The following is a 20,297-nucleotide window of genomic DNA, read 5'->3' on the forward strand; positions in this document are numbered from 1 at the left end:
GAATACTTTATATTACCTTCCGACAATGTTAAATGACTAAATCTTTCCCCCGATAAGAAGCATAAAAAACACGTACACACATATTTTGAGACTCCTGGACATGAACACAATTTTAGTTCATAAGACGTTTAAATGCCGGATAGATCTTGGGGGATTATCTTAAGATAAGCTATAGTTACTGCCGTTTTGAGTATTCTAAAAGATTTTCAAAATGCATTGTTTAAAATAAGTTTTAATTTTTAACGGAAGAAATTTTGTAAACTCTGTTTGATCGAAGAATTGTTTTGAGATGGCTTATAATTGGAAACCACCTTTTAGTGTTGGCAAATGAAAAAGGTTCTCAAGGTTTTTGTCTGAAAGAGGCCAAATGCATTTGTCGCTTGGAATTCCTGGGCGTGATTTCGTAGATAGGTAAGTCCCAGTAACCTAGGTAATAGTATAGATACCTGAGCACGAGGTTGTTTGGTGGCATGGTCTGTTGCCAGTCGGTAGTATGTTTGCTGTATCTATCCTGGCTCGTATGATAGGTGGGCTGTCAACACACGTTCTGTTGCGACTTTGTTGACTATTTACGCATTTGTCACACTGTCCCCACGAACCCCAGTCCCCGAGCAGGGAGACATTGCTTAGAGTGGAGGCTGTTGGGAAAAAAATTATTAATTACCAAAAACACAACACATCCATTCAACTGAAAAAAATCGAGTGCTGCCAGCTAGGTCAAGCAACCTAAAAGAAAATCGAAAATCGTCCGGGCTAACACCTCCCCCCTCCCCCCTCATCACCGCACTAACCATCCCTAAAGCTAGTCATTGGGTATGTCTTGGATAGGTTAAAGACTAGAAAACTCAGATCTCATGACACAAACAAAGATAACGACCACAAGCTGGTTTTAATACATTTATCACATAAATGACATGAATGTCATAGGGTGTGCTACAAACATGTTTATGTACTATCTTACACATCATTACTCTTAAAAGACACTTAATCTGGCACACTTTATTTGGGGCCCCGCCCAAATGTGCAACTCTCAACTATGGTGAAAGTTCAATAAATAAATAAATAAGAATTTTTTCTGTCCCCTGTGTGTCACCATTTTCAATTTCAAGGTTTAATTGTATAGCTCATCATTAAATTTGTTTTCATTACAATAAAACGGGACCTTAAAGAATACCTCTATCATAGTTGAGTAGAATTGGCGTGCCGGAACTGCCCTCAACCCAAACTGCCGGGTCTATTTTGTTCTTGATCTGAGTGGCTTTGAAGTAGTACATAACCCCCTTGATTGCTTGCACGGTGAACTTGTATTCCCAGCGATGCCTTGAAAAAATTCAGAACAAGAAAAACATTGTATAAAGCATGTCGTCGTCGTTTTTTCTTCAATGAACTTTTAAACACCTCATCAATATTCAAAATAGGCATGTTGATCAATCAGATGTTCTTCTTTGAACACGTGAGGAAGGCTTTATACCAGCAATACACGCAACAAATTTAAAGCGTAGGGAGGGGATTGAAATCGTCTCCAGGGAAATATTGGGGTATAACAGAAGAACAAAAGCAGACTAATGAAAATGAAGCATTATTTAAAGCTCATGAATAAAATCATGAATTGTCACGAAGGATTATATAACCCCCCATGACGTCATGAAACTTTATATAAGTGGCCCGATAGTTACAATGCGAGCACTTAAACAGTCTACTCGACTAGTGAAATCTAATATATAGATTTAGACATTGCCTAAAAGCGGAGCTCCAAACGACCAAATCTTTGCTTCATTTTCGCTTAATAATTTAAGAAGTTTCAAATATTATTATTATATTTCTGTTTTTGACGACTTCAACGATTTCACAAATCACGCCCCCAATTTGTTAAACCCCCTTACCCCCACATAACAAGTTTAGCTGTCATACGATGTTTCGGCGTCAGGGTCGATGACTTCACGCATCACATGACCATATCTTAGCACCGCCCTTGACACAAACATGACACCTTCCAAGTTTGGTTGTTATACAATGTTTTTTTCACGAGATATGAATGTTTTCTTCATTGATGACGTCACAATCACGTGACCATATTGAAGCACCTCCCTCGACACCAACATGACACATACCAAGATTTGTCATGATGCTTCGTTCATGAGAATGGATATTTTTGTTCTTAATGAAATCAGAAAAGTTTGCATAAAGTGACGTCATCGATGACGTCACATATCACGTGACCATATCCTTGCACCCCCCTTGACACCAACATGATACCTGCCAAGTTTGGTTGTGAAACAATGTTTCTTTCAAGAGGTATGAATGTTTTGCTTTTCATCACGTTTTTTTCTTTTAGTGACGTCATCGATGACGTCACACAACACGTAACCATATTGTTGCAGCCCCCTTGACACCAACATGGCACCTACCGAGTTTGGTTGCCATACGATGTTATTTTTTGTGAAATATAAATATTTTTATTTTGATGACGTTATCATATTTTTGCTACTAGTGACGTCATCAATGACGTCACAAACCACATGACCACAGTTTTGCACCTCCCGTGACACATACATGACACCTGCCAAGTTTGGTTGTCATACAATGCTTTTTGGGGACAGACGGACGGAAGGACATCGCGTCACCAAAACTCGAGTCGATGGGTTACCAATATTTGTTACCATATTTTTCTTTTTACCACTTTTTCTTAGTCATGGGGCTCCGCTCACGCGGCGCTTCGTAGCTCTATTTATACGCCAACTAGTGGTGGTGATTGTGATCTAAATTGAGCGTTGTAAGCATTCACAATCTAGTGAGAGGTATTTTCTCGGAATTGTAGTCATCAAACATAGAAGAAATACCTCCCCTACGAGAATTGATATAATATAAGCCGAAATGCCCATTTTTTGGGGTGCAAATGGTAGATTAAGGTGGTTAGCCCCAGGAACAGAGCATATATTGGAAGTGGGTCTATGACGTCTGATATTTTTGAACGAGGAGTTAGCGCGACGACGCGTTGACTGTTATAAATCGGAGGAGATACGAAGGAAATTTTAAAAAACATTGGAAAGCAATAAAAAAGCATATTATTATTATACCACGCAGATATAATGGTTTTACAGTCATATTGCCCGTTGTGTCTAGAAGTTGCCTAATTCAATGACAGCGGTCTCGTCTGCAGTTGGAATTTGCTTTCCCTATGCATTTATTGCTAATTGCTAATAGTATATAAGCAAAAACTCAGCTTTCTAGAGACCATGATTTACGGAGGTTTCGCCATCCCAGGTTGCTGACAGAACTGTAGATTCGAGATGGACTTTTACAACTGTTGGTCACTACATGGTGATACATTTAGCTATTGGTTTATAGTCATTATTTGATGTTATTAAATTTTGTGTTATTATATTTCGCGTTAAACATTTATTACATTTTTTAAAGTAATTATATTTCGCGTTAAGATTACATTTTTCGTTAGTTACTACATTTTGCGGCGTAACAGAAATTTCAATGGTCCATAGTTAGTGTTTTTTTGATAATTTATAAGCTATTTTCTTCTATCTTGAATGATCAACATGCCTATCGAACATTGATGAGAATTTTAAGCCATTCAAAACACACAAAGGTCATGTTTTAAATAGTACATAATACATGTACTACATGTACAATACCTAATGATTTATCAACCCCGATTCAATGTAAATATGTTATATAATGTGTTCCTGTTTTGAATGCCAATTCTTAAACAAATTATTTATTTAAAATATTTTATTAGTTATTATCAAGCTTCTATTGTACCATTGTGACAGAAAAGCCTTTTCAAGGGGTCCCATAATAAAGTTTGTATTGCATTGTATTAAAAGCAATTTCATTCAGCCAAATACCACAAGTAAAATGGAATCAACATAAAGCTTTCCAAAATGGGAGGCTTTCTTTTTCTTATTTTCACGCGCACACTAGTGAACTGAGAATGGAAGTTCACTTACCTACTATATTTAGAATATGAAGTATGAGGGATTTTCACAGCGTTGCCAGGTTCAGCATCTGAACTTTTCCAGAATTCGCATCCGTTTTCCATTCTGCAAGTCACAGTGAATGTATACGGTCCCTCATATTGAGCGATGAAGTAGCCTTGGTAGTAGAAGTGCCAGTTGTATGATGGATGCCTTTTCCATTCTTCGTAACTCAGTTTGATTCCCACAACTTCTGTAAAGATAAAAGACATATACAATTAGAAAGGAACTGGAAGGTTTTCGCAGCATGAATAATTCGGCATGTAGTGGATGTCAAAGTAGAGGCACGAGAATGGCAATATTTTTTTCTACGGAATCAACAAACACAAGTGAGGGAGTGTGGGGTAAGGTATCTTTTATAGTGGAAAATTGTTATTATTATTACCGAAGGAAAATCGACGGTGATTCTTTGGGTCAAATAACAGTGAAATAGTAAAATGTTTATGGAAATAATAGATAACGATATTAGAGTATATTAGAGACGGACCATTAGAAAAGTTAAGAGGGGGGGGGGGGAAGGTTCCAGGCCTGTATGTTTTGTTTTCTTGTCTCCAAGACTTGCATGATTTTTTTTCTTTGTGAGAGCTTGCATGTTTTTTCTCAAGTGCTATTTATGTTGATAAGGATTTAGACAGTTATCGCATGTTTTTAATACTACAGTTAATATGGAATTATATACTCATAATAAACAACTTTAGTACTCCCCAAATCAGTGTATAGCGATTTTCGCATGCTGTGAAACGGATATTTCGAATTTCGCTTCGCAGGCGAGTGTCAGAGTCAATGGCGACGCTTTTCGGCAATATTAACAATGATTTCTGATTTTATCCAACTGGATCTCACCTCAGGGTTGATGAACAGAGGCAGGATACATTTTACCTGAAACCTCAACAGAACCTAAAAGTGGTACTGTAGTGGGACACCCCTGAGATCTTCGTTCGCGAAGCCAAGCCAAAAGAATACCTTCCTCAAGAAGATCGTTGTCAATAGAAGCAGCATGTAAGATACCATGAAATTATATCGAAATCACTTGAAGAGAAACTAAAGAAATATTCAAAACTCGGACTGTAGATGTCCCGTTAGCTAAGAGATCAAGACAGTAGTGTACTGTGGGTAGAAAAATTATTTGATTGTTCCCTGTCGCCGAGATCGTTCGATGAGCAATTTTCTCCGTCCGGGCGACAGTAACAACAGAGAAATCATTTCCTTTTTTTATTTGACAAAGTCATTGGAGCAAAGTTGAAAAACACCCAAGTTAGCGGGGAATTCGAGTTTGGGCGAGTTCGAGTTTACCGAGTAAAAATGACCGAAAATTAGGTCGGAATCCTAGGGAAATCGAACTTTTAGTTCGAGTCAACTGGAAAGGATTTCGCTATCTCGGAAGGCAGGAGATATTTCGGATTAAGGTTAGAAAGATTTTATTCGGTGAGTTCAATATTCAACACAATTTTGGGGATGCATTTTTGTTTATTTTATTAACATATCGCTAACAAAGTATACTAATTCCCGTACTCGGTCTGATAATTCTCCGTACAGACCTCGCGCTCGGTTAATAAGTTTTCGAGAGAGTTCGATGGGTTAGTTTTCGGAGATGTAGTCGTAATAAAACTGTTGAGTTGGAATTTCGTTCTCTCTTACTTCGTCGAAACAGTAATTATCGGAAAATCAAGCAAATGAATAAATAACAAGGGATGCAAATCCCACAAGAGTCTCTTTAAGATACTATAGCTTCATTGTTGATGCAATATTTTCATTAAATCTTCATAACAGCAGTACAAAGCGATTGACAAACTTCTTCTCAGAAGTTTGTTCTCTGCATACCGTGGAGTTTTCACAAAACAGTCCATCCATGCCGTGAAGACTGAACTGAGCTTTTTTTATTGTTTGGATCTGTAGCTGAAATCTGTTGCTTCCAAATGGTGAAAAAAGGAAATAGCCCCAAAAGTCGTTGAATGATATCACGACTGTGCTTTTCACAACAATGAAAACAACGCTGAACGGTAAATAAACCAAGTAATGCTAAGTTAAAACGTCGTATTATCCATGAGCCGTATTCAATGTAAATGCATGCAAATAAATCGAGTCGATTGTTTTATCTTCCATGGACTGCCATGACTTGCCATTGACTACCATGGACTGCCATGGCTTGCCATTGCCTACCATGGACTGCCATGTCTTGCCATTGCCTACCATGGACTGCCATGACTTGCTATTGACTACCATGGGCTGCCATGACTTGCCATTGACTACCATGGACTGCCATGACTTGCCATTGACTACCATGGACTGCCATGACTTGCCATTTGTAGTGTCCGCCGCATTGCATTATGGATTGTTAAGGTGCGCAATGCACCATGGTAGAACACTTGTCAGAGATCCGCCATCTTGTATTAAATGTGGAAGACCACGAGTCTGTTTCTTTTTGCTTTGTTCCTTGCCGAACACCACATTCTGGCGACGAGGATGGGATCAACAACTGGATAAACACATACTGAAGTTAAATCTGTCAAAAAAAGCCGGTATGGCCGTCTGTTTATCAGGATTACCAACGCCAAAAGCCTTCGACTGCATTGGCGAACCAGCCACGCTGGAACAAAGATGGACAATCTGGAAGTTCGAATTTGAGCTCTACTGCACTGCATCTGGCATCAAAGACTCGAAACAACAACGAGCAATACTTCTTCACCTAGCAGGAGCTGGAATACGAGAAATTTTTCACGCTTTTACGGCTGAACAACAGGGGGAGGACTATAAAACAGCCATGGACTCCCTCACTCAACACTTCAAACTCAAGAAAAACGTACCGATGGCCAGGCAAGCCTTCTTGACAGCGGTACCAAAACCCGGTGAGAGGATTCATCAATTTGCAATTAGACTGCAAACCCTTTGCGAACACTGCGAGTACAACGACCAAAAGGACAGTCAAATTCGAGATAGAATTTTGACCTTCATATTGGATAAACCCCTCAAAGCAAAACTCTTTCGTGAGGAAGGTCTGACTCTCAGCAAGCTCCTGGAAATTGTCAACACGTACCATGACAAAGAAGCACTAGTTCTTGTGCCAGATCAAGGTGGTGTTAACCAATTGAGAGTACAACAGAAGCCTGACAGTGCTGGTCCCAAGTTTGATGGCAGATGTCATCGTTGCAATAAGCAGGGTCATAAAGCTGCTGACTGCAGATGTAGCCAAAATCACCAATGTGAAAAATGTGGGAAAATTGGACATTTCAAGGTCTGCTGCAAATCAAAGCAGACAACTGGAAAAGCAAAGTCTGCAAGTGGACCAAAATCAAAGGGCAGGAAGCCATCTCATGTAAGACAAGTGGAAGCTGTTGATGTTCAAGAAACTGATAGCGAAGAGGAAGAAGATGTTTTTAATGTATTCTGCACGCACACAGAGTCACCGCCTGGTACTATGGAGATATCTATTGGAGGTGTTATACAGAATGTCATCATTGATTCGGGTGCAAGCTGTAACCTTATGTCAGAAAGGACATTCAATGACTTATCAAAAGGAGACATTGTTTTGAAGCCAAGTAGCAAGCAAATTTTTGCATATTCGTCTAGTGATGCTTTAAATCTTAAGGGTAGTTGTATGCTTAATGTGCATGTACCAGAAACAAATGTGGATAAGCGCGCAAAGTTTTTCATTGTCTCTGGAAAAGCGTCAACTTTGTTAGGTCGTGAATTATCTGAAGCTCTAGGCATACTCAAAGTAGGAGTTCAGGTTAATAGTTGTAGCTCAGATTTCTCAGCTATAAATACTCAGTTAAACAGCAAAGCAGCGCTTAAGGCCAAATTTCCTAATGTTTTTCATGGTTTGGGCAAGCTTAAAGGTTTTAAACTCAAGTTACATATTGATCAGAATATTAAGCCAGTAGCACAACCATTGCGTAGGATTCCTTTTAGTCGCAGGCAGAAGGTCGCTGACAAGTTGGAGGAACTTGAGAAGCTTGGTGTGGTGGAAAAGGTAAACAGTCCTACAAGTTGGATCAATCCCCTTGTGGCAGTCGAAAAGCCAAATGGAGATGTTCGCATTTGTTTGGACATACGCCAGGCCAATCAGGCTATCTTAAGAGAAAGACACCCAGTACCTACTATGCAAGAAACCCTACAAGAAATCTCAGATGCAAAGATTTTCACCAAATTGGATTTAAACATGGCTTTCCATCAAATCGAGTTATCCCCAGAGTCCCGAGACATAACTACTTTCGCAGCGCCAACAGGTTTATATCGCTACTGTCGATTGCTCTTCGGTGTGAACATGGCTACCGAGAAGTTCCAGAACCTGATATGGCAAGTTTTGAAAGACTGCCCTGGAGCCTTCAACATGCATGACGACATTCTTATAGTGGGTAGGAACCAAAAGGAGCATGACGAGAACCTGGAAAGAGCTGTCCAAAAGCTGCAAGACAGCGGGCTCACCCTCAACTATGAGAAATGTGTGGTAGGAGCCTCGAGTATGGATTTCATGGGAGACACCATTTCTGCAGATGGTCTTAAGTTATCTGACAAAAGAGTCGAAGCAATTGTCGAGGCACCTGCACCAACCAACCAATCAGAGGTGAGAAGTTTCCTTGGTTCTGCTCAATTTTGTGCCAAATTCATTCCACAGTTTGCAACCATTTCTGCTCCCCTGTGGGATCTTACCAGTAAAAATGCTAAATGGAAATGGGGTGCCAAAGAGGCAGAATCATTTGCACAAATTAAGCACTTGCTAACATGTGCACCAGTCATGTCTTATTTTACACAGGGAGCCCAGACCAGGATTATCACTGACGCCTCACCAGTTGGCCTGGGGGCCATACTAGAGCAAAGACAACCTGGTGATGGTCAATTTCGACCAGTGTACTACGCAAGTCGTAAGCTTAGTAAGGTTGAACAGCGCTACTCACAGTTCGAGCGAGAGGCCCTTGCTGTCAAATGGGCCTGTGAGAAATTTCACATGTTCCTTTATGGAACCCATTTTGAAATACTAACTGATCACAAACCCTTAATTTCAGTCCTAGGTCCAACGTCTAAACCCCCGTCTGCTAGGATTGAACGCTGGCTGTTGTACCTTCAGCAATTCAGCTATGTGGTCAGGCACATTTCCGGAAAGGAAAATTCAGCCGACGCCCTGAGTCGTTTACCAGTTGGTCCAGTACAGACAGCTGATTCTAAAGCAACCAGCGAGTATGTGTTTAGCACTGCAAAGGCCGCAGTACCTGTCGCCATGACCCCAAAGCATGTAGAGGTTGTTTCAGAGAAGGACCCAACCCTTATTCTGGTACGCGAAGCAATTAGAAGTGGAGACTTCACCCGCCTCACAGGTACCTTGTACAAAGCAGTGTCAAAGGAGTTGTGGATTGCCGGACAATTAGTGATGCGTGGAAACCGAATTGTGCTACCAGAATCCCTATGGAAGCAAGCAATTATTTTAGCTCATGAGGGACACCAAGGAATGGTGCGCACAAAATCCCGCCTGCGAAGCAAACTATGGTGGCCGCAGATGGATGCACAGGCTGAACAGTTCATCAAGGCCTGCTACCCCTGCCAGCTAGTTGGACCACGTGGCAAACCGGAACCTGTTCGATCAACAGAACTACCTGAAGAACCATGGGAGGACCTCGCCACAGATTTGACTGAGATACCTGGAGGAAACCACTTGCTGGTAGTTGTGGATAACTACTCCAGATGGCCAGAGGTATTACTCCTTAAGAAAACCGATGCGCCACACGTCATCACGGCATTGGAGGGAATATTCAGAACACATGGCATACCATACACGGTTCGCAGCGACAACGGACCGCCCTTTGCCTCGAAAGAATTTGAGAATTTCTTAGAGTTCTTAGGCATAGAACATAAGAAAGGAATTCCATATTGGCCACAGAGCAACGGCGAAGTGGAACGATGTAACAGAACAATTCTTAAAGTGATTCGGATAGCAAACTTGCAAGGAAATGATTGGAAGAAAGCGCTTGATGATTTCCTCTTTCAGTATCGCACAACAAACCATGCCGCAACTGGATGCTCGCCAGCCGAACTCCTAATGGGAAGGCAGCTCCGAGACAAGCTACCTAGTGTAAAGATTCCGAAGGATAGAGCGACAGAGTCAGAGTGGCAACACAAACTTAGGGACAGAGACGCTCTATCAAAACTCAGACAGAAAGAGTATGCTGATGCTAGAAGACATGCTGAGCCAAGTGGAATTGATGAAGGCGATGAAGTACTGCTGCGACAGACTCGCCGCGAGAACAAACTCTCTCCAGTTTTTGAGCCTGAAGCTTACAAGGTTTTGCAGAAGACAGGTAATGCAGTTGTACTGGAGGATTCTGATGGAAATAGGAAGATGAGGAATGTAGCACAAATGAAGAAGTTCATCAAACCACAGGAAGCAGTCGCCGCAGACATGCTGCCTACTCCACCTGAAATCGCGCAGGAACACCAAACCGCACCTGAGACCCAGAACCAGTCCACACTTGATTGTACAGCTGAAATGCCAGCGTCTCCTGGTTCTCTAGCCAATCAGCGACCTGCGCGCACTAGGCAACAACCTGTTCGTTTTAAGGATTATGTGCTACAATAAGTTTTGTTAGTTTTATTTTTCTTTTCAGTTTTACATACATGCGTAGGACCCCTACTATAGCTGTTATAGTTATTTAGCTCCTAGTATGGACTTTAATGCTAAGTAAGGGGGGGATGTAGTGTCCGCCGCATTGCATTATGGATTGTTAAGGTGCGCAATGCACCATGGTAGAACACATGTCAGAGATCCGCCATCTTGTATTAAATGTGGAAGACCACGAGTCTGTTTCTTTTTGCTTTGTTCCTTGCCGAACACCACACCATTGACTACCATGGACTGCCATGACTTGCCATTGCCTACCATGGACTGCCATGACTTGCCATTAACTACCATGGGCTGCCATGACTTGCCATTGACTACCATGGACTGCCATGACTTGCCATTGCCTACCATGGACTGCCATGACTTGCCATTGCCTACCATGGACTGCCATGACTTTTCATAGCCTACCATGGACTGCCATGACTTGCCATTAACTACCATGGGCTGCCATGACTTGCCATTGACTACCATGGACTGCCATGACTTGCCATTGCCTACCATGGACTGCCATGACTTGCCATTGCCTACCATGGACTGCCATGACTTTTCATTGCCTACCATGGACTGCCATGACTTGCCATTAACTACCATGGGCTGCCATGACTTGCCATTGACTACCATGGACTGCCATGACTTGCCATTGCCTACCATGGACTGCCATGACTTGCCATTGCCTACCATGGACTGCCATGACTTGCCATTGCCTACCATGAACTGCCATGACTTTTCATTGCCTACCATGGACTGCCATGACTTGCCATTAACTACCATGGGCTGCCATGACTTGCCATTGACTACCATGGACTGCCATGACTTGCCATTGCCTACCATGGACTGCCATGACTTGCCATTGCCTACCATGGACTGCCATGACTTGCCATTGCCTACCATGGACTGCCATGACTTTTCATTGCCTACCATGGACTGCCATGACTTGCCATTAACTACCATGGGCTGCCATGACTTGCCATTGACTACCATGGACTGCCATGACTTGCCATTGCCTACCATGGACTGCCATGACTTGCCATTGCCTACCATGGACTGCCATGACTTGCCATTGACTACCATGGACTGCCATGACTTGCCATTGACTACCATGGGCTGCCATGACTTGCCATCGACTACCATGGACTGCCATGACTTGCCATTGACTACCATGTACTGCCATGACTTGCCATTGACTACCATGGGCTGCCATGACTTGCCATTGACTACCATGGGCTGCCATGACTTGCCATTGACTACCACAGACTGTCATGACTTCCCATTGACTACCATAGACTGCCATGACTTGCCATTGACTACCATGGGCTGCCATGACTTGCCATTGACTACCATGGGCTGCCATGAGTTGCCATTGACTACCATGGCATGCCATGGACTGCCATATTACTCAATGGCAGTCATTAACTACCATGGGCTGCCATGACTTTCTATTGACTACCATGGGCTGCCATGACTTGCCATTGACTACCATGGGCTGCCATGACTTGCCATTGACTACCATGGACTGCCATGACTTGCCATTGACTACCATGGACTGCCATGACTTTTCATTGACTACCATGGACCGCCATGACTTGCCATTGACTACCATGGGCTGCCATGACTAGCCATTGACTACTGGACTGCCATGACTTGCCATTGACTACCACAGACTGCCATGACTTGCCATTGACTACCATAGACTGCCATGACTAGTCATTGACTACCATGGACTGCCATGACTAGTCATTAACTTACGTTGCATGCTTAATGTTTAACATTTCTTTATTTCGTGATCGTATGTATTGGTGCTACAACACACATTAGTGACACAAGGATGCGACCCCTATATTCGTGACGGTTATCATAGACTATCTACCCGTCCCCGTTTAGAGTAGCGTTTACTGCTTTCGTATACGAATGATTTCCCAACAAAGACAACAAATCGTTTGTATGCATTTTTTTTTCTGTCTGGTCTGGGCTGCATGCATTTTTCCCCAGGCTTGCTTTTTATCATGTATAATTTTTTGGGTCTTTTCCTTATCCACTCCCCCCCCCCCCCCCTCACTTTTCTAATGGTCCGTCCCTTACTGATAATACGGTATAGTCTCACATTTATCCCAAGCAAGTGAGCCTCATCGGCGTGGCTAGACATGTTTGAATGTTCCTGCAGATTACCTGGGGGAAGGCATTCCTTAACACGTTCGTAATCCAGTAATATCACGGCAGAGCTCAAGGAAAACAAGAAGACCAGCAAACTCACGACGATTAAAACCTGGACATAAATTAAAAAGTCATTAAAAATACAAGTTATACAAAAATACAATCTATTTCCAGCGTCCGCAAGGCCTTATCGGCCGTACTGCGGGCTCACAGAAACGAGCTAAAAGTCGAGCGTATCAATACACAATACAAACCTTTCTCTTCCTGGAGTTCGTTGGCATTTTATCACCTCAAGATTGTCACCCTACAATGATGAACACCTCTTGGAAGAGAAGCTGCATTGGGTCGACGTTTGTCAGATAAAACTGGCAAAGGATAATTATTGAGTTAAAGTTGTGTACTATTCACCTCCCTCACTCGAGTTCTCGTAGAATTTGGAGAACAGTATTAGTCCGTGGTGCAGAATCGGTCGTACCCAGGATATTTTCAGTATTTGGAAGGAGGGTTCAATTTTACTATATTCTCGAGCTTCCGAAGATAGGTTAAAATAGGGGCTACTCCTTTTTCTCCCTAATGACTCAAACGAAGGGGGTCGAGTTATGGTACACAGTTGACCCAGATAACTCGAGCCTCTAATAGAAATCGACAATAGTTCTTAATATCATAGTCCTGTAAAGGAGGGTAGGAGTAACAGTAATGCAAATAGCTGGAAAATACAACAAGAAAAAAAATTAGAATAAAACCATTTTAAAATAAGGTTGCACTCGGGAAATCGGTGTCGTAACCCGTATTACCTCATGGGTATCAAGTAAATAGCAAAAAAAAAAAAAAACAAAAAACGCGAATAACAACAACTCCGGGTTTTTTTGTGCCTCTGTTGACATTTAAACGTTAGACATTTACCAAGTTATCCATGAACCACAGCGGGATACGACCATGATTTTTAGTGCAACCTTATTCGAAATGTTCCCTATTCGCACTACTCAATCTAAACATAATAACCAAAGCAAATTCAACGTAGACTAGAGACTGTATTTGACACAACCTTTGTGCTCCTGTTTATTCTCTTTGTATTCTCCTTATACTCTCTATGCTCTCTTATTTTCTCTGTTCTCTTATTTTAATTCAAATGAACCAACAAACTTGGACCATAAATAAAAACCATTTGTGAAATTAAAAAAAATCATTTGTGGCCATCGACTCGAGTTTTCGTGACTTGGTGTCCGTCGCCCCCCCCCCCCCCCCCCCCCAAAAAAAAAAAAAAAAAAAAAAATGTCTCACCGCAAAAACAACTTACGACAACAAAACTTTAAGTTATTTATGACGTCATCAATGACGTCACTAAAACAAAAAAAAACTTGACGACATCAAAATAAAAAATATACTTTTTATAAAAAAAAACGTATGACAACCAAATTCGGTAGGTGTCATGAAGGTGTCAGGGGGGGTGCCAAGATATGGTCACCTGTGTGATGTCGTTGATGACGTCACTTAAAGTAAAACTTGCCTTTCTTGATTAAAAACAAAAATGTACATTTCTCATAAAAGAAAAATCGTATGACAACCAAACTGGAAGGCGTCAGGATGGGTGCAACGAAATGGTCACGAGTAGGGACGAGTCGATTTTGCTAGTAAAACTGGCAATCATGCTAGCACCTTTGCTCGTTCTTAATCAAAATTATGGTCGCTTTTAAAGTTATGCTCATTTTTTGAAACATTATGCTCGACAAAATGGCAGAACAATTAAAAAAATGTTAATCTTTATAAAAATCTTATTTAATAGGCTTAAATTTACAGCAACCCAGTGAAATACAAAAAGCTTAATGCGAAACTATGAAACACAAAGCTTTACTGACTGTAACGCAAAAAAAAAAAAAAAAAAAACAGAAACAGAGTTTCAATGCTTGTTTTACTGAAGCATCAGAAGCGTCGCACTTATTGCTGACCACAGCTGCACTTTTTGGAATCCACATAACGACTCAACTTTTATTCTCTTTCCTCGTGATCAGCAACAACACATTGCGCTGTTTTACGAGAGCAAGAGTGGGACTGGGAACAAGTTTTTGTTTCTAGACTTTCTGTTCCGGCTCTTTCCCACCCCTTCTTGTCCTGGGGGGACTCTCATCAACTCTGAAGACCGTTTGATAGAAATTGCAAAAACGACCAAATCGAAACACTTGTGTGGTATTTCACGTCCATAATTTCCATTGTAAGCGAAAATATAATGACGATCAATGTTTCACCATGAAATAACGAATTTGCACCATGAAATAACAAAGTTGCACCATGAAATTGCAAAAACAGGAAATCAGCAAACCAACGCGCACGTAGAAAATTGAAAATTATACTTTGAAGAATGTTTTTTGTGCAAATAGAATTTCTGATACACAATAAATAATGCACGTTTATCGTACCTATTTTAAGGTAAGAAGAAAATAATTCAAGGTAATGGAGGTCACACTTAAAGTACGAAAGCCGAGAAGGGCCATCAGATTTCCGAGATAATTTCCGAGATGATAATTTCAGAGATGATAATTTCAGAGATAATAATTTCAAAGATAAATATTTCAGAGATGATAACTTGAGATGCTAATTTCAGAGATTATAATTTCGGATAAAGAATTCTGCCGGCTTAATGAGCATGCAGCACTCGATCGACACAACAATTCCCCCACAGCTACGTACCCGAAACGATCCCAGGACCCGAAACGATCCCCAAAAGTACCCCAACTGATCCTCGGACCCGAAACGATACCGAGGAGTCCCCGAAATCAACCCCACGGAATTGCGGTAATGGACAAAGGGAAAGCAGAAGAAATACTTGCAATTCTTGAAGCATAATTAAGGGTTAACAGCGACACGATTTCTAAACAACGTGACTAAAAAATATTAAATTTCAACACAATACTTCTTTTTATTACATTGCCCGGCGTTAAACCCATAAACAGAGTCTAAAACAAATACACAACTTTTAATTGCTACTGAAAGAAATACAGCATGTATAAATATAGCACAGCTTTGCTCAGATCGTTCAAACTTTTGACCTTCCATCACACTCTAAACATTTTGCGGTTCCAACACATGACTCTGACACTATAAATCTTATTTCTGGTAAACATCACCCCTAAAAAATAATATTCATTCGACAACAAAACATGTATTTCACCACGAAATCCTTGTTCACACGAGCGAATATTTATCGACACATTTTAGGCAGCCGGTTTGGCCGAGAAGATGGAATGACAAAAGCACACTGAGTTATACACTCGAACAACCCTTCTACTACCGATGTAAAATATTAAGAGGATGTGGCTTTTGTTGAAAGCAAATATTATGTGAGTTTTGAACTTCCTTATGTAGTCGTGCGTACACCCCGGCATGATCTCATGATATGATAGGTCTTTCGTTCACCGAAAACAAACATGCCAAAAAAATAACAAAAAAAAACATTTCACTTCCTATAAAAAGCAGCATGTCCTATCTGTAAAGACTTTCTTTTATGGCTTGTTATGTAAAAATGATTTATCCACGCCGGGTTCTTCAAATTGCTATCACAAGCTAGTTGACCCCAATTTCTGACTCAAACACTGTATTCCCCCGCAGTCGTATATTAAAATCTTAATACTATAGTTTTAGTTAATGTACATTCCCTTTTAATAACACAAACAAGGCTAAATGTTTCATATGTTTTTAAAACTGAAAGCCAATCCTTACACATTCCTTTAGTTGTCCATTACTGTAATTCCTTGGGGTTCATTTCGGGGACTCTAGTGGATCGTTTCGGGTACGTAGCTGTGGGGGAATTGTTGTGTCGATCGAGTGTAATTAATAGTAATTAATCTTATCTCTTTGGAAGAAATATCAGTTAGCAAGATGTTTATCTCGAGGTAAAAGTTTGTAACCAAATATTTATATCTGACTTTGTCCTGCTGGGTTAAACAAAGACAAACATAATGTCTCACGGGTCTGGAAATTCGAGCTAGCAAATAAATAGGAACTCACAACAGCAACAATCTATATTTACACACAAGCTAAAACATTTTGGAGGAGGCGTATAAAGATGGAGCCATAACGACAAATTTCCCTTTTAAAGCATGTATCGAATTTCTTTGTAAGAGAGTAGAGCAAACATTTTCGGGTTTGCTTCCTTAAAAAAAGCGCATCAATGTAGCCCTCTTTAAAGAATGTATTTTGTTGCAAAGAAATGGTTTGACTTGAATCTCAAGTGTACACATTTTGCGTGGTTCAAATCTCAGTCATGCTGCATCGTAAACGTTTGTAAAAATTTGTGATCAAATATTTATATCACAACTCTATACATATCAAAGCAAATAAGGAACTCACTGAAGTAGGAACTCACTGTGCTTAGTCATGCTTTTAGCTGAATCTCACAAAAACCGTAAAGCTTTTTAAAGCTTAAAAGTCTATTAAACATTACATAACGAAATTTTAGAAGGATCCCTGCAAGCTGACAGTTTTGCCAACTTATTGGACGCTTGACTCTAAAACGAGCATTATCTGAAAAAAATAATAATAAACTGCTCAATCCACCCTTCTAATACAATCCCGTCCAAAGAATCAGTCCATATAGGGGAAAAAAGATACGTGATCCCTTGTATTTACATTTTTAGATAATATTTATTTTTTATACTAAAACATACATTAAATGGTTGAAGAATAAATTTAAGCTCCTTTTGTTGTAGTTTCTAAAGTTTGGAATAAAAAAGCAATCACTTGTCGAATTAAAACATCCAGTTTAGGTGGATGTTTTAGCGGTAACCCCATTTTATTTTTAGAATCACTGTCAACTTTATGTTATGAATTATCCACCAATAAGAAGGAAAAGCGCGTGAAAAAGATATTACGAGGGCCGTTATATTATTTATTATCTACTATTTTTCTTGCAACTCGTATAGTCACCGAAATAGCATAAAACTACGCTATTTTGACGACACATAACATTTTTTAAACAGCCAGGAAACAAAAAAATTGGATAACATATGACACGATATAGAGACTGCGAAACTTGACATCTTTCAGAGTGAGGCGTAATAATAGGTAACGCCATACATAAAGTGTAAGCCATTATAGGCACATAAGCACCTGTCAAAAAGTCTACCAAAGCCCCTGCTTCGCGGAGAAAACACAGTCAAATGGTGCTAAGTTTCAGTTTTATGTTTACTTAACTAACATACTATTTTTACAGAAAAATCTGCTTCAAACTCCGTGTTTTGATAAATACAAAAAGCCCAAATAGTCGTGTTCGTGAACCAGAAGAATGAATACAATACACCGAAAACTGGAATTCGACTCTTCCAAAGACGAAATTTAGCAGAGTCGAATTCCAGTTTTTGGTGTATTTTAATTTTGCTTTTAGATATACCATTTTCTGTCACCGCTAGGTATGTACTAAAACAATCGCATAGGCCCAGTAAAAAGCGGGCTTCGGGCACTATTTATTTGGTTACCGTTTTTTTTTCCCTTTGCATCTCTACCGCGCATACACGGCCTTTTATTCGTATGAACAAAATATTTTGTGTAGTGAGTTTTAACATTCGCGCAACTGGAAGGAGTGCGCGGTCGACCTGCTATCCTACGAGGTTAGCAAGGTATCCAAGAGTTTGAACGAAAATTTTGATAAGCGAAGATTTTAAATGCCCTAAAAAATGTACGTCGTCAAAATAAACAATAAAAAAATAAAATAAAAAATAAAAAAACATCAAGAAATTCTTGAATAAGCAAACAATCTAAGTATTCTTCGTTTAATTCGTTGGTAGAAAGTGAAATCTTTATTAGAAATATTCGCCTTCGCGCCCTTTTGGTTTTGGGGAGAAAATAGTTTGCTTATAGTTTTGGTAATTCGGAAAGCTAAAAAGATATCGTACAAAACACATTTACATTATAAAAGTAAAATTGAGTAAGTTGGATAAGAAACCACAAATATAGATAATTAACTCTGACTAATATTCTAACTAAAAAAACATTGACGGTAAGAAGCGGCTAATTGATGTTTTGAGATCAATCATTTGTTTTTAGCAGAAAAAAATACATTATTAGAACAAGTAGGCCATGGAATTATAAGTAACGTAACCCTTGATTCATTAAAAATAAATCCTCGATTATTTTACTTCGGAGAAGTTGGGAAAAATAACAGTCCGCATCTAAGCAATTGACTCCTTTCACACACTGACAAAAGGAAACTCGACGAACTTTGCGCAGCATTAATTTACACATAAAATGACGCTAAAATAATAAGATAATATAAATAAGATATAAAAGTTTTGGACAGGGGAAGATTAAAATGTATTTTCGTGATTACAGCCGGTTCGTGTCTCATCTTACCTTATTGTCAAAGTCCGATGAGCGAAATATCATCTAAATGTCCCATACACCATCCCGCTATTAAATATTAACCATGGCAGCTGGAATGAAAGAATTATCAAGAAAGTTTTTTTAACAGTGAAAATATTCGAATAAGCCTATACTTGAAACAAAAAGCATGTAAATTTTAATGCGTTTTTTATTTTTATTTTTAAATCGCAAAGACTATTCTTTTAAAACCTGTCATAGTTGAAGTTTTCAGAAGCTAAATGTACGCACTAAATGTAGCTAATTAAAACTAATAATATCAGTGTCATTCCAGCTTTCCTACTTTGAAAGTCAAATGGTGGTAAAATTGTTTTAAAAACAAACGGAGCGCATAACATGTTTTGATGATCCCAAGTGTTCCCTCCGACGCCAAAGAAAAGAAAATCAAAACTTACTAGGTCTTCAGAAAAGTTTGAAGAAGAATTAAAAATGGTAAAAAAAATCTAATAACTGAATCCTTTCAGCCGCCGCCTTGTCATTCTAGCGAAATTCCAAGTGTGCCCTTTCCATGCGATATTTCCTATTATATTTATTAACCTATTGTTTCGAAAATTTCATCACATAATTAGTTTCCATCGTTAGATGAAAACAATAACAACGGATGTCCGACAACGACTCTTTAATTTTCAGAGAGACCCGCAAAATATAATACTCGAGGTGGTCTTTCAAAGGATACAACTACCTTGCACACGCTAACACCTCCTTCTTTCCTCCGGGACTCGAATAAAGCTTCTTAAAATGAGTAGAGTTACCTCACTCATGTGCGCCGCATCAATGCGTCTCTCACCTTCCTTTTAGGGGAATCTTTAACATATGAATGTTATGCTTGCTAAGATGCTAAAAACAGATCATGAGAGCAACTGGAGGAACCCTTGGTAAAGTAATTAGCAGTCACCACCTAAGAACGCTTGCGCAGTGGACTTAAGTAATTAGGGGACTTAAAGGCCTGTCTACACTAGCAACTTTTGTCGCGCGACACGGGCTGAAATTTTTGCGGCGGTTTTTATCGCACTTAAATCGCGCGTGTAAACAGCCTGCAAATTAGTAACAACTCAACAAGTTCGTTGCCACCCAAGATTTTATCTTGAATTTAGTGACTAGGTTGCTAAGGGTTTCCTAGCAACATGACGTCTGCCGTGCGTTGGTCAAGAGCGACTCAAAAACGGAATATCAAACAT

At 39.9% G+C, this 20,297-nt stretch overlaps 2 protein-coding genes across 5 annotated transcripts in view; one reads left to right on the forward strand and one right to left on the reverse strand.

Annotated features, from left to right (window-relative positions):
- The window catches only part of LOC116602965 (phosphatidylinositol phosphatase PTPRQ), a 45,119-nt gene that overhangs the window by 19,104 nt on the left and 5,718 nt on the right, over positions 1–20,297 (reverse strand). Inside the window, exons 1-7 of one of the 4 annotated variants that reach the window (XM_048723451.1) lie at positions 19,802–20,037; positions 19,093–19,172; positions 13,005–13,115; positions 12,766–12,862; positions 3,963–4,179; positions 1,175–1,320; positions 447–638 (exon numbers count right to left, since the gene is read on the reverse strand). In XM_048723451.1, the coding sequence (XP_048579408.1) occupies positions 447–638; positions 1,175–1,320; positions 3,963–4,179; positions 12,766–12,862; positions 13,005–13,031 (679 nt within the window). In that variant the 5' untranslated portion in view covers positions 13,032–13,115; positions 19,093–19,172; positions 19,802–20,037. Of the gene's footprint in view, positions 1–446; positions 639–1,174; positions 1,321–3,962; positions 4,183–12,765; positions 12,863–13,004; positions 13,116–19,092; positions 19,173–19,798; positions 20,038–20,297 lie in introns of those variants that run through there. The other 3 variants (XM_048723440.1, XM_048723445.1, XM_032363803.2) reach the window with 3 other exon arrangements.
- On the forward strand, positions 6,341–10,777 carry LOC116609609 (uncharacterized protein K02A2.6-like). The gene has a single exon (XM_032370418.2). The coding sequence runs from the start codon at positions 6,511–6,513 to the stop codon at positions 10,555–10,557; it is 4,047 nt and encodes a 1,348-aa protein (XP_032226309.2). The 5' UTR covers positions 6,341–6,510; the 3' UTR covers positions 10,558–10,777.

The sequence above is a fragment of the Nematostella vectensis genome, chromosome 1 (assembly GCF_932526225.1).
Source record: "Nematostella vectensis chromosome 1, jaNemVect1.1, whole genome shotgun sequence".
NCBI lineage: Eukaryota > Metazoa > Cnidaria > Anthozoa > Actiniaria > Edwardsiidae > Nematostella > Nematostella vectensis.

What these genes read in the sequence shown, in the direction of transcription:
- LOC116609609 (XM_032370418.2), top strand. Translation starts at nt 6,511, where the DNA reads ATGGCCGTCTGTTTATCAGGATTACCAACGCCAAAAGCCTTCGACTGC.